This window comes from Tasmannia lanceolata, unplaced genomic scaffold (assembly GCF_043159265.1).
Source record: "Tasmannia lanceolata isolate RefF3 unplaced genomic scaffold, GAP_Taslan_0.1 ptg000029l, whole genome shotgun sequence".
Classification (NCBI taxonomy): domain Eukaryota; kingdom Viridiplantae; phylum Streptophyta; class Magnoliopsida; order Canellales; family Winteraceae; genus Tasmannia; species Tasmannia lanceolata.
Window position 1 is genome coordinate 5,998,831 of NW_027518706.1, and position 13,535 is coordinate 6,012,365.

The following is a 13,535-nucleotide window of genomic DNA, read 5'->3' on the forward strand; positions in this document are numbered from 1 at the left end:
AAGCTCAAATATATCCTATTTACTGAAAAAGAAAACAAGAACAAGAAATATCATACCCATTGCAAACCCAACAAAATTAAAAATTAAATCAGAACAAATCAGATCAAAGACCCCCTCCAATTAGATCTTGTACCAAGATAAGATACACAACATCTTCTTCTTGATAAATATATAACAACTTCCACAGAAAAGAAAATTCCTCTCTGCTAGTCTCAGTGAAATTACAAGAAATTGTCATTAACACTCCAACAGAACAGTGGTAATCAAAATCCATCAATACCCATTACAAAGAAACAACAAAAAAGAAAACTAATTTATAGATTATCAGAAGCTTTCTATAATTTACAGGTTCCATTACAGAAAAACAACACAAAAGCAAACTAATTTAGATATGATAAAAAGCTTTCAATCTTTCACCTTATACCCATAATATATTTTCATTGCTCTTGGCAAGTAGACAGGCAGCAAAAACCCAAAGAGATTAAAACACCATAAAACCAAATTTGCAATTGCAAGTCCTCTCCCAATATACCCAAATTCTTCATCCACCTTCCCAAATTCGCTCCTCAACCACTCAAAAATTGTAAAAATCCTCTTCGAATTATAGAACACCGGTACGAAGACCAGAATTGGGAGCGAAAATCTTCCAGCAAAGGTCACTCCTTCCATTAAAACTTGACTAGAAAGAAGGAAAACATGTGGCGCGGCTGCCTTAATTCTTTCCTTATTTCCTTCGAAAATCCCTTCTAAGATATACCCAATTGGGAAGAACAATCCAATGAAGGCCGCAAGCCACATATAGAGGCCAAGAACTTTGTTGTTTTGGCCAAATACCTTTGGAGGAGGATTACTAGATTAAGAAGTCAGAAGGGAATGCGAATTTTGATAAGAAGAAGACGTATGCAAGAGAAAAAATTGTGAAGCCTAAGTCTTCTAGAGTGACCATCCCACTAGCCGCGAAGACTATGATGATGGTGAGGGCATTGAGTTGATGGAAGGTGAGAAATATGCGGAGAGACATCTTTCTGTTTAGAGATTGGAGATAAAAGAAAAAGAAGACGTCTGAATTGTTTTGTTTCTTTCTTCTTTTTAAGTCCTTTTTACTCTATCACTAGGAAAAAAAGAGCAAATAGAGCATTTTGTTATGGGTAAATAAATGGTAGTAGAGAGTTTTGATATGGGATTTTTTCTTGCAGAGAGCTGGGTATGAATATATATTTGGTTTCGGATTTTGTAAGGGAGAAAATAAGGTGAATATTAATCTGATATGGGCTTTTTCATAGAGCTAAAGAAAGGAAAGAAGAAATGGGATTTGGGTGTTTGTTGCACAGAGATTTAATAAGAGATCTGATTTTGGATTTTGAGAGAGAGAGTATGAGATTAAGAAGATAGGGAGGAGGAATTATTGGCTGGAGATGGAAGTTGTGTTAGAGCTAAGAGTTGGACACGTGTCAGATAGAAACGATGGTATGAGGTCGTTAGCGATGGTACACTTGGGACAGCTCCCTCAAGTGTATTTATGATTGCTCTTTTAGAGTAGAGAGGGCTGTGCCAAGTACAAAAAGGGGTGAATATATCATCTGATTGGAATTACACCGAGAGGGAAAATAGCGGCACTCAATTGTTGTGGTACTTGTTTTGATAACTACACTATGGTAAAGAGGCTCCAAGGACCCCTAAGCATTCCTCTTAAAAATAAAATTTTAAGAGGTGGTGGACCGTGGACTCCTTTTCCTATTAGAGAGAGACGTCTTCACTTTCTAATAAAAGGTTGGTGGTCTTAGACAGCTATTCGTCTTCATATATTGGGAAAACTACGTATCTACAATGATCCCCTATGTTTTGTGATGGGATGGGGCCTACCACTTTTCACCATGTTTTGATGGTTGTGTCTCATACTCTGATCAACTCTTCTCAAACCCATGCATCATGTGTGGCCCAACATTTTACTTCATGTTTTCGCTCGTTGGGGGTGGGGGAACCGAATATGATAATCTTCCGGGATATGGTATGTATCCCGGATGGATGCGTGCAAGGTCCGAAGGCTTAAGGACACCCTTCGACTCCATAGCTTCCTTCGGCCAGAAAGTTACTCTATGAAGCACGAAGGGCTCGTGAAGATCCTCATACTCTTTTGCAAGTCGCCTAGCTTGAGTATCCATCGGTGCCGACCTTGAGGTACTTTCGTCTATTAACAAAGCAGCCAACACTGGGGCATCACTCGGCACTGGTTCTCTCGCCCCAGGAGGTTCAATTGGGGGTGTAACATCCGACCAACCCTCCTCCCCTTGTGATTGTTGGCTTGGGGCGGCCTTTGGAACCGGTACCGCCTTCTTCCGAACGGGCCCCGTTTTCTTCTGAGCAAGGGCGGCCTTCTCAGTGTGGACCCCGATCCCGAGGACGAATGGGCGAGGGACACGAGATCCCGCACCGATCCTCTAAGATCTCCACAATGTGAAGGAGAGCTCTACCAAGGAACTCTCGAAATGGTGCCACTCACAGCATGGGTGGCGATATAAGTGAGATACCTCTCGATTCCAGGACCGGCCCGGAACCCAGATGTACCTATGACAAAGAAGAGTCGCCATCCAGGGAAGTAGGCCCTGGATCCCATGAAATGCTCTGTTGCAACGGATAACCAGAGATACAAAAGTCCGTGCCTGATGACGAATGGGGAAGGTGTTAAGCGCCCCCAATTCGCCCAAGTGCAAGCACCTGGTCTCTTATGTCATTTTTAATTAATTTTGAAGAGTTTTGGGCTAAAATCATGTGAAATGGGAACGAGTATCCCCGAAGAGACGTCTATCTAAGCATGCATGACCCGGGGATGGGCAAAAGAAAATAGACATCCAAATCCTAACTCACCGCATCTACTCCTAACCCATCACATCTAGGAAAGCAGTAACATCCGCATGCACAGCTACAGCTAAGCAAGCAATATCAGATATGGTAAGCAGAAAAGCAGTAAACATCTACAGCTAAGCATATGATCATGATAAATAAGCAAATAAATGTCACAGCTAAGCATGTAAATAAGCATGTGAAACTAAACGCACAAGGAATAAGCAAGCTGAAAGTAAACACACAAGGAATCAAAGACAAACACACGATAAGCTAACAGATGCGACGAAATAAAGGAATCAGAAAATAGACGGTATGCGCAGGCCCCAGAATGCCAGGGAAAATAAAAGGGAACGTACGATAAGCTCAGGGAGCGATTCTAATGAATCAAGCTCAGCGATCCTGATCCGCTAAAGATCGGATAAGTTTCACGATCGTCATAGCCTATCGTTGGGCTCAGCGAGGACAATCCCTGTGAAGGGGCCACACTACGTCGTCGCCCGTCCCAAAACCCGATAAAACATCGGAAAACCGATAAAACCGGCAAACCACGATCAAAATCGGAAATGAAACGAAAAGAATGCTCCGAGTGACCTGGCAATCACCATCCTTGCCCATTTTGGTTTTTGTATTTTTGAGAAAGCTTGAAAGATATTTTTTTTTTATGCTGAAATGATTTTTTTTTTTAAGGATTTAAATGATTTTATTGAAAAGTTTGACTGAACTTGGGATGACGATCCCAAGCTGCCTACGTACCCTGTGAAAAGGGATCAAGCCAACGTAGTTCGAACCAGCATTTCGAAATACGTTTTGAGTGTTTTTGAATTTTTATTGTTTTTGGATTTTTATTGTTTTTAGTTGTTTTTATCCCTTTTGATTGAAAGGGGGTTTTTGGCTCAAGAGGTTGCCGTCCGTCATCGCCCAAACCCGACGAAACGCTCCCAAAATCAATGGGATCTCGAAACTCGACAAATGGCCTTGACCATATACAATGGTGATCCAAACCAAAACGAACAACAAATCTATTAACTACAACCCTGAAATCAGATTAAAGAAAAGCCAATGATTGCAGGAGCTGGGTTTTAACATGGAAAAAAAATGCACTCAAAGAAACTTGCAACCAAATTTCACTCCCTTAGACAATCAAGACATAAAGCTTGATATAAAATGTAAATTTAAGAGAATCTAGGAAAAGGAGTAAATCTAATTCACAAAACCCACTAGAATTTTGATGGCATGGAGAAGCCCAGATCGCTAGTGATAACAACAAAATGGAAATCCCCTCCCTGATAATAGGCATGATTCCGACTCAAACATGTATCGAAAGAAAATAGTATAGATTACCTGAATTTATGGATACCCTTGCATGAATCGCTGTCCGAGTTATTCTTTGATGACCTTATGCTGGTTTTGTTGAGAATAGGCAGATCTTCCTTTCCTTCTCCAGCATTCTCCTCTCCGAAGCAATGATGAACCCCCTTCAGACCCTCTTCTAATCTTGTATTGGGCTCTCAAACGAGAATCAGAGGATCCAACTTGTGCTATCACTTTCCGATACTATGCCGAAAAATGGATTTTCAGAGAGTGAGGAACAAAAATTGAAATCGTCAGAATAAATGGTAATCACTGGAAATTGAGGCAAAAATGAGGATGGGGTCAAATCTGGATGGAGGTGGTTGGGGTTTCAAAAAAATAAAAATAAAAAGGAAGATGAGGTCAGATGAGTAATGGGTTTGAGGGAAATGATCGGAGGGAGCCGGAGACGGTGGGTTAAGTTGATGGTGGAGAAGAGCAACAGAGGTGGTGGGGAGTTGAGGATAATTAAAAAGGGGTTTGGGGATTTTAAAAAAAATTGAAAATCTGCTGAGAGGTGTTCGTGGAAGTGGAGATGGCCGGTGGAAAGTAGAGGTGGGTTTGGAGATGGCTGTAATGGAGGTTAGGGGCGGTGGTTGTGGGCGGTCGTCGGAGGTGGCACGGCCGGAGTTCCGGTGAGATTGCTGGAGGTGGATATTTGGTCGGAGAAGGGTGGAAGGGAAAGAGGGTTTGGGTGAAATGGGGTTAATGGTAGTCGGTGGCTGGTGGTGAGATTTGCAGAGGTGGCCGGCTGATGTGGGTTTGGGTGGAGATGGTGGTGGGTATGGGGGAATAAAATGGGTTTTGAAGGTGAGGTGGGGTCGAGCGGCGATGGTGGTGGTGATTGTCGGTGGCGGTGACAGAGAGGGTTTGAGATGGGTTTGGGCCGAAGATGGGTATGGTGGAGGGATTTCAATGGAGGTGGTGGTGGCGATGCCGGATTTGAGGATGGTGGTGGTAGTTGGTGGCTGGTTTGAGTAGAGAAGAAGGTGCAAATGAACTGGGTTTGGGTTTTATAAGTCTGGGTGGCCGGAATCCATGGTGGTTGTGGAAGAAATGGGTTTCACGGGCAGAGATGGGTTTGAAGGTGATGATGATGGTGGTTCGGCCGGTCTCCTCCTCCTTCCTCTCTCCGTTGCTCTGTTTTAATTTCTTTTAAAAAAAAAAAATGAAGGAGAAGAAGTTGGAGGTGAGGTGGAGGAGATGGTGGTTGGAGATTGGCCGGCGGATCCGGTCGGAGGTAGAGATTTGCAGAGGTGGGTTTTGATTTGGGTTAGATGGTTTTAATGGTGATGGCGATGGTCTTGAGCTCGCCGGATTCCGGCAAGGTTGCCGGAATTAATGGCAAAGGGAAAAAATAAAAATAAAATGGTCGGATGTGGAAATGAAGGTGGGATGGGGTGAAGATGGTGGTTTGGGGAAGAGAATGGAAGAGAGTTTGGTGGTGGTTGTGCTGATTTGGATGGAGAAGGAGGCCGGAGAAGATGGCTGCCTCGCTCTCTGCTTTTCTTCCTCTCTCTTCTCTGCTACTCCTTTCTCTCTTTTTTAGAAAAAAAAAAAAATATCCTCTCTTCTTCACACGAGATTTATCATTTTTATAGATAGGGTTGTCATCCTCCTCTAATCTCAGCCATCCATTTCATCCCTTCTCATCTCAGCCATCCATCTCTCTTCTTTAGCCTTAATGCCCCCTTAGAAACCCTAAAACCTAGAATATTCTAATTGATCTAAGCCCTACACTTCACCTCTTTGATCCAATGGCCCATGCCTGCTGCTTGCAAAGGAAGAAAATGTCCATTTTACTAAATACCCCATGGAGAAGGCAATTTTACCCTCTTGCCACTATACCCTATTTGGCTTTTCTTCTCTAAGCAACCCCAAGCTAGCTAATTCACTCCCCTCCTGCTTAACATGAGAAAGTGATTTAACACACGCCCGCTTTGATAAATGCACTCCTAGGGATATTAGCAGCCTCTTAGGGACTTTGCACTGCAGTGGGAGGGTATGCTTTTGAGTTTTCTCTGCACTTAGGGCCCACCCTCTTCAGGAATTCTGGGATTCGGTTCGAGATTTCGACTCAACTTCGGGATTGGGATTTTATTCGATTTTGAGAATTTATTCGATTTTGGGGAAAATGGTCCGGTCAAAATGGGGTGTCTACACTCATCCCTTCTTAGCCCGAATCTTACGCCTCTTCCCCACCGGCGGTACCGAGGCACTTTCGACTTCCTCTTCCTCCGGTCAAATGTTCGGGAAGGAAGATGATTCCGCCATTTTATTGGGTTCTTCGGATGGGTTTTGGGAATCGGTGCCCTCAGACATGATTGAAAAAAGGAAGCAATGAAAGGAAATGCAAAGTTGAAGAGAAAAAACGCACCGGAGCAATCGAGAAATTATCGGAGAATCTGCCGGAGAAGAAGAAAAAAACCAGTGCTAGAAAAAAGTGAAAAAACTCGCCGGAAATGGGAAGCTCTTCTCGACGGCGAATAAACTCCTCCAAATCAAGAAAAACCCACAAGAACTCAAAGAAAACTGCTGGCAAGTAAAAAACTGAGAGAGAGCAAAAGGAAACGAGCGGAGAAGAAAAAGTTTCTCGCCGAAAAGCTCAAGAACTCGCTGGAGAAGAGAGAAAAAGGGATAAAAGTAAAAAATAAAAAGGAAATGGTGGGGTTTTATAGGCATTTGGGCGGAAAACCAAGGGTCACACCCCTCTGATCAAAACCACCGCGTGGCACCCTTTCACCCGTGTACGTTTATTGAAACAATAAATGCGTCGTTTCAATCATCATGGCCCAAGCGCCAAAACCGTCGTTACGAGAGAATCGAAACGGCGCGACTCTCCCACCCATCCTTTCGAGAGATCTCGGGATGACACGTCACTCCGCACTCACCAGTTCCAGAAGACAAAGACCGCGAAAGTTTCCCCCGGTGCCGATGGTTGTTCTGAAACACTTGGCCCGGACACACAATAGGCACAATACATGTTGATGGTTCGGTACCGTTGGTCTCCCCTCGACGCGTCACAAAAACCATGTAAACCTCGCCTATGATTCGGTACCGACTGATAAGCGAGAAGAAATACTTTGAGAAGGCAAAGTCGTGTGAATAATTCTCGCTTAACTCGGTACCTAACAATTATTTTGCTGCTACATCAAAGACCCTGCATCACTCGGTATCGACCAACACAAAAAACTAGTATGGAAACAGTATAAGTGCAAAAAGAGTCTACTTTTTATTCGCGTATGGTAAAATCTCTACAAAAGGAGGGCTTCTAGGCCAATTACAAGGAACAAAAGGAAACCTATACAACTAAGACTCTACCGAGCTACAAAAGACACTAAGATTTATGACCCCTCGTGCCACGGCACCCACTTGGCACAATCTTCTTGGCTCCAGAAGGAAGCTTGATTCTTGTGAATTATGGCTTATCACAATGGCATAATCACCCGATCTGGTCCTCTTCAGGATCTTCCTCAGGGTCTTCTTCCGACGGATCTCCTTCAGGAAAAGCCTCATGTCAACGTTTCACGGTACCGACCGTCACTACGCCTTCGGATGTTCCTTGCCGACGGGCCTTCAGAGCTCCATTCTCCTCCTCCAACTCCTCCAATTTCGCATAGAGATGGAGAATCTCCACTCCTAACTGGAGGACCTGGTCAGCCACGCCTATCCCCTCTTCTTCGCATGCTTCAGGGACCGCTTATAGTTAGCGGTGTAGCTAGGGATTCTATCAGGGAAAACGTCAGTCTTAGGATCAGAAGAATTTGAATGATCTTTGGATTCAACCTCCTCTTCTTCTCCCTCCAGGATCCATGCTCCTCTTTCCCTTTTCCGGTCACCGACGGCGCCACTGCCGGAATAGTTGCAACCGGAACCACGACCTCCGACAAACCAGTTCCCGCTGTCGCCACCTCCTTCCCTTTTTAGGACCCTCATGTTCACTTGGCCATTGGTTCCCCGGCGTGATCGTGGTGTCCCCCTTCCCCCTCCGATGGAGAATTCACCTCCACCACCGGAATAATTCCCGCCAGTTGATCTTCGACAGTTTGCTCTCGAGACATAAACGACGAAAGAAGGAAATTACAAGGAAGCGAAGGGAAGAAAAAGAAATGGTGAGAGATGACTCTTCCCACCTCTTTAAATAGCAAAAATGGGGGCGGGAAAACCAGGCGAGATATTTAATAATCCCGCCGATTTTCAAAATTCACGACAGGAAAACCAAGTGGAAATCGATTAGGAAATCACGCCCCATTATGCACAATCCCATCGGGAATCTTCGACTCATCAGACGATGCGACACTTCAATTTCACATTTAAATTCCAAGTTCCTGCCAAAAGAACTTCATCTCCATTATTACAGGACAATTACTACAACTAGATCGGTACCGGATAACCTTTTAAAGACTTAACTACTTCCTCGACCCGCATATGGAACAAGGAAGTAGGGGCAGTATGTTAGGGGTAAAATCGGTATACCCCGTACCAACCTTCATTTCAACCCCTTGAACAAGACCCACTTAACATAAACTCGTACCGGGAAATCATCCGTGCCGACCTAACTCTCCCGCCAAATCCGTACTATGCGCCTCGCTAAAACAACCACTCCCACTGTCGGTACCGACTCTCAAGCGTGTCAGACACAACCGCGAATATCCCGCCATCAAGTGACCAATCCGGGTGACTGTTGGGCCAAATACGCCCTGTACGAATTCAAATATTCCTGCCAAGGCTACCAACCTCCATCTCCGCCCAGAATTCCAGGGAATCATGCCCCCACAATTGTAACCGCCGCCCATTACGCCCCACGTGGACAAAATCAAGGGCATGACCGGCGTCGTGAACATTGTGGGTCTCCTCCCCTTTAAAAGGGCGTCTACGCACTCAAGAAAAGGGATTGAACCCAATCTTTCTCCTTCTCGCTAGTAGCTAGCTTGTCTTGGCCCTCAACCCTTCTCATCGTCCATTATCTGTGTTGCCTGTTTCTGACTTGAGTGTCAAAGTGGCTGCCAGAGCCACAACTCTGGGCTCACTGACGCTTTTTCTGTGAGCACAGGATCACAGGCTCAACCCAGCTAGTGCGTGCAGTTGGATTTTGGATACCATCAGTGCGTCTCACGATCTCCACCCAAGTACGTGCATAGGGTGGGGCCCACTATTTTACACCTCATGTTTTGATGGGTGGTGTGGGAGCCCGAGGGATCGAGGTAGACCCCGCCAAAATCAAAGCAATCCAAGAGATTCTGTCTCCAAGAACGGAAAAAGGAATCAGAGGTTTTTTGGGAAGAGTTCAATACTTAAGCCATTTCATAAACTAGCTCACAAGTACCTGCGAACCCATCTTCAAGCTTCTAAAGAAAAACATGTCCAAACAGTGGAACACCGAATGCCAAGAAGCTTTCGAAAAGATTAAGGATTCATCAAGGTTCAGGTGTCATCAAGACTTTCTTTGCGGGAGGTCTCTCTGTTCCTAGATGTACTTAGGGTTGCAACTTGGGTCGGGTAAAACCCGACCCGCATCAACCCGACCCGAAAAATCCTTGGGTTGGGTTCAAAGAGTATGGGTCTCGGACTGGGTCGGTTTTAAAATTCCAAAACCCGATGCATTCTCGGGTTGGGTCGGGTTTAAATGCGAAAGATCCGAAAACCCCACGTTAGTTTATTTTTTTACCCATTTTTATACTATAAATATTATATCTAAAACCTGGTAAGCTGAAAAATAGGAACGTACCCTATTTTCCCTCTCTCACGCCTTTCCCATTTCCCAACTTTCCCTCTTTCTATTCAGTTTTTCCCGAACGGAGTTAAAAAATAGGGGCATTTCAAATGTGGGCAGAAAATGCAGGTGAATAATAAAAAAAACCTCTTGGGTTCTGTTTCTCATGCAGTCATGCTACTTAGACTGGGTACGCTCTCAATCATGTTTATTCATGCTGTCGATTGCATGCTTTGCATACTGTTCTACCTATTATGCACCAACTAGCATGATTAACACCTTCATTTACACTGCCCAAAATTGGGTGTCTCCATGTGGGCCCTAACATCTGCACCAAACTATGAATAGAGCAGGACCCACCATTTATACCTAATATATTGGTATGGTGGGGCCACTATTTTACCCCTCATGTTTTATGAGGTGGGGCCTTCTATTTTACAACCATGCACAGTATGAGCCAAGAATGCTAGTAAGTGTGAGCATTAATCAATCATTTAAGAGATTGAGAGGAGAGTTACTTCGTACTAAAAATGGAGGAGATTTAGTACGGTGGTGGTAGGGAGATGGGATTCAATTAGGCTGTGTGTGTAGAGAGAGAGAGAGAGAGAGAGAGAGAGAGACCTTTCTTTTGTTCGAACATGTCAAACGATTGTGATTTAGATTCTGAGAACCGATTGTGAGTCTAAACTGATTATTGGACTAAAATTTAAATTTGAGAGTGATGATCAGATTTAAAATGTCAAACGATTCTCAAAATCCAAAAGAAACAAGGTCTTAAAGAACGGTAACCGTCTACTAACAGGAAAAGTTAATATTTTACGTTAGAAGGGGCGAATGGCGACTCACAGGAGGTGAATTTATCGGTGCACTTACATAAAATGTCATTAAGGAGTCAATTAACAATGGGTCATATTCTTCTAATCTAAATAAACATGTTAGTTATGTAACATAATTATATCAAAAAATAAATATATAGACCACCCTAGACTTGCCATTAAGGAGTCAATGAACGATGGGTCTCATCCTACTAATCTAAATAAACATGTAAGTTATGTGACATATTAACGTTATCCGTTAAGTTTTAAAGGCAAAGAAAAACATTAAATAGGGTGAATTTATAAAGCAGTGAACCATTCTCACAGAAACCGTTAGGGCGTGGGGTGGGGTGGGTGGAGAATATCATTTCCCAAATTCAATATATGTCAAGTTTCTAATTTTTCTCCAGTAAACCCCTGTGACAACTAACAAACAGCTTTCTTTCTGACACATCCAACGCTTCTCTCGCTCATTCTCTCTACCGCAAACCCTTTACCTAGTAGCAGTGTAGGACTAACCTTGTATCTCTGATGCCTATCAAACTTTGTGCAGTGTGAGACCCAAGATAGGGTCCGTTTGATAAGGATCATAGTGGCTAATAACTATCAAGTAGCAACTCTACTCTTGAGCAATGTGTGATCCAAGGTGTGGCCTGTTGAATGATTTATCTCCAACAGTAATAAACTCTAAAGATAGCCCTCTAATATCTACGGAATCTACCTGGGCCATTTGAGATCTAAAGGGGGCTCAATAGAAGATTTATCTCTAATGTCTATCAATTCCACTTTCTAGGAAAATATGAGATCCAAGTTAGGGTCCAATCAATGATCTATCTCCAATGATTTTAATCCAGGTTTGGGCAAAGCAAGAGCTAATGCAAGGCCCATTAGATGATGCATCTCTACTGCTATTAACTTCACTCTTGGGAAATATGGGATCCAATACTCAACTCAACTCAACTCAACTCAACTAAGCCTTTGCCCCAAACTAGTTGGGGTCGGCTAATGAATCCTTTAGAAAACTTTCATGAAGTGGGTGAAAGAGTCTACCCGGCTCAAATATGGGGGGCTATTGGGGCAATATGAGATCCAATATGGGGCTTATTACTCCACCCTCGAGCAATGTGTGATCCAATGGGGGGCCAATAAGAATATGAAAATTAACTCCTTTGGAGTAATCTAGATCACAGTTGGGCTCCACCATTGAAGATAGATCCATTGGAGCTCACATTGCACAAGAGTAGAGTTGATGGCCATTGGAGATCCAAGGTGGGTCCCACTAAGGAAATGGTCTAGAACAATAGGTTAGAGAGAGAGAGAGAGAGTATTTTGGTCATTTTTATTTTTATTTTTTAAAATTGACAAATATATTCATACCAGCAAAATTACAGTGGGGACCAGTAGTCCCACTAGATTTACATAGTATGAATTGCCCATGAGCATTCTTCTTGGCCCAAAAGAAAAACCCATTACCCCTTACGTTACCCAATAGCCTCTATTAAATCAAATCCAGCAATTGTGGGACCCCCAAGTCAAGATTGTGACCTGCCACGTCACACCGATTTCTCCACTGCAATCCACTGGCAAATTTGATTTTCAAAAATTCCGCTCAAAGGCCCAGAGCTATTGTGCGCCCCTAACCGTGGATGATAGCCAACCACCCAACATCATCATCCGATCTCCGGCGTCCACCATCTCGAACCACCACCAAACACCGACGGCTCCCCATTAAAAATATATTAAATTCTTCCACCATCTTCTCCAAAACCTACTTCCACTAACAAAAAAAAAGTATACTCCTAGCCCTAACCCTAAACCTTAACCCTAAATACTATAATACTCCCCCACCTCCTTCCCCAATCAACCAAAAGCCTAAAAACCCTAAAACTCCCCTCCTCTTCTTCCTCCTTCAAACCTTAACCCTACAAGGTTCATTGCCGCTATCCACAACCTCCCTCACCTCCATATCCAACCTCCTCATTTTCCCCTGAATCTGAACACATTTTTCCTTACATCGGCCCCTTCCATAGCCTCCAACAACTCCCTCATCCAATTTCTCTATAAACCCTAACTAGATCCGGCCCTTTCACCATTAAATCCGGCCTTCTGGAGCCCAGTTCCTGTCATTCCGCCATATATATGGCCCCCAGCTTTCCATGACCCCGGATCTAATAATCCACGGTCTCGCACCGCTTAAAGCTAGCCTTCCACGACTCCAGGTCTAGCACCCCACGGCCTTTCACGGCCACCGACAACCTTTATAGTTTTTCCCGGCTCCAGATCCAGCTTCACGGCCTCCATTGCTTTAGATCCGGCCTTCACGGCTCATCTTTTGCCAACCATGAAAGAGATGGTAAAAAAAAGGGTTAGCAATGTGGAGAAAGAAGGAAACGAGCGAGAGAGAGGAGAGAGAGAACGAACAAGAGAGAAAGTGAGAGAGAAGAAGACGTGGGAGAGGGAGAAACCGCCTCCCTCCCTAGGCCGACGCCCTAGGGAGGGAGCTTTTTCTAAAACCTTGTTTTTTTAGCTTGTAAAATCTGGATGTATTTTGGTCAGTTTTTGAAAAGGGTTTAGAGTTGACCAAAACTCCTAGGCTATGCCTTTTTTTTGGAAGGGTATAGATAATGGGAAAAGTGATTGTGCTAGGTGAGTAGATAAGCTTATCTACTCAGTCGGGCAAAAAACAGCAGAGGCCCATATTGTTTGGGTGATCCAAAGCATTCATTTGATGGACCCTGACATAGATAGAGTGCGCCCCAAAAATCAGCTCCATAGGATCATCTTAACCCTTCGATTTGTGGAGGTTAAAAATG

At 43.8% G+C, this 13,535-nt stretch overlaps 1 protein-coding gene across 1 annotated transcript; it reads right to left on the bottom strand.

Moving 5' to 3' along the window:
• Window positions 1-405: 405 nt before the first annotated feature.
• Window positions 406-1,021, bottom strand: LOC143858978 (uncharacterized). The gene is made up of 2 exons (XM_077369665.1): window positions 944-1,021; window positions 406-834 (listed from the first exon to the last, which is right to left on the bottom strand). Exons 1-2 carry the CDS (start codon window positions 1,019-1,021, stop codon window positions 406-408), a joined length of 507 nt encoding a protein of 168 aa, XP_077225780.1.
• Between the last annotated feature and the right edge of the window lie 12,514 nt (window positions 1,022-13,535).

Bases quoted from the DNA above. Each gene is read 5' to 3' on its own strand.
- LOC143858978 (XM_077369665.1), bottom strand. From the start codon at position 1,021: ATGTCTCTCCGCATATTTCTCACCTTCCATCAACTCAATGCCCTCACC. The intron at 835-943 runs GTCACTCTAGAA...CCTCCTCCAAAG, and splicing joins TCTTCGCGGCTAGTGGGATG to GTATTTGGCCAAAACAACAA.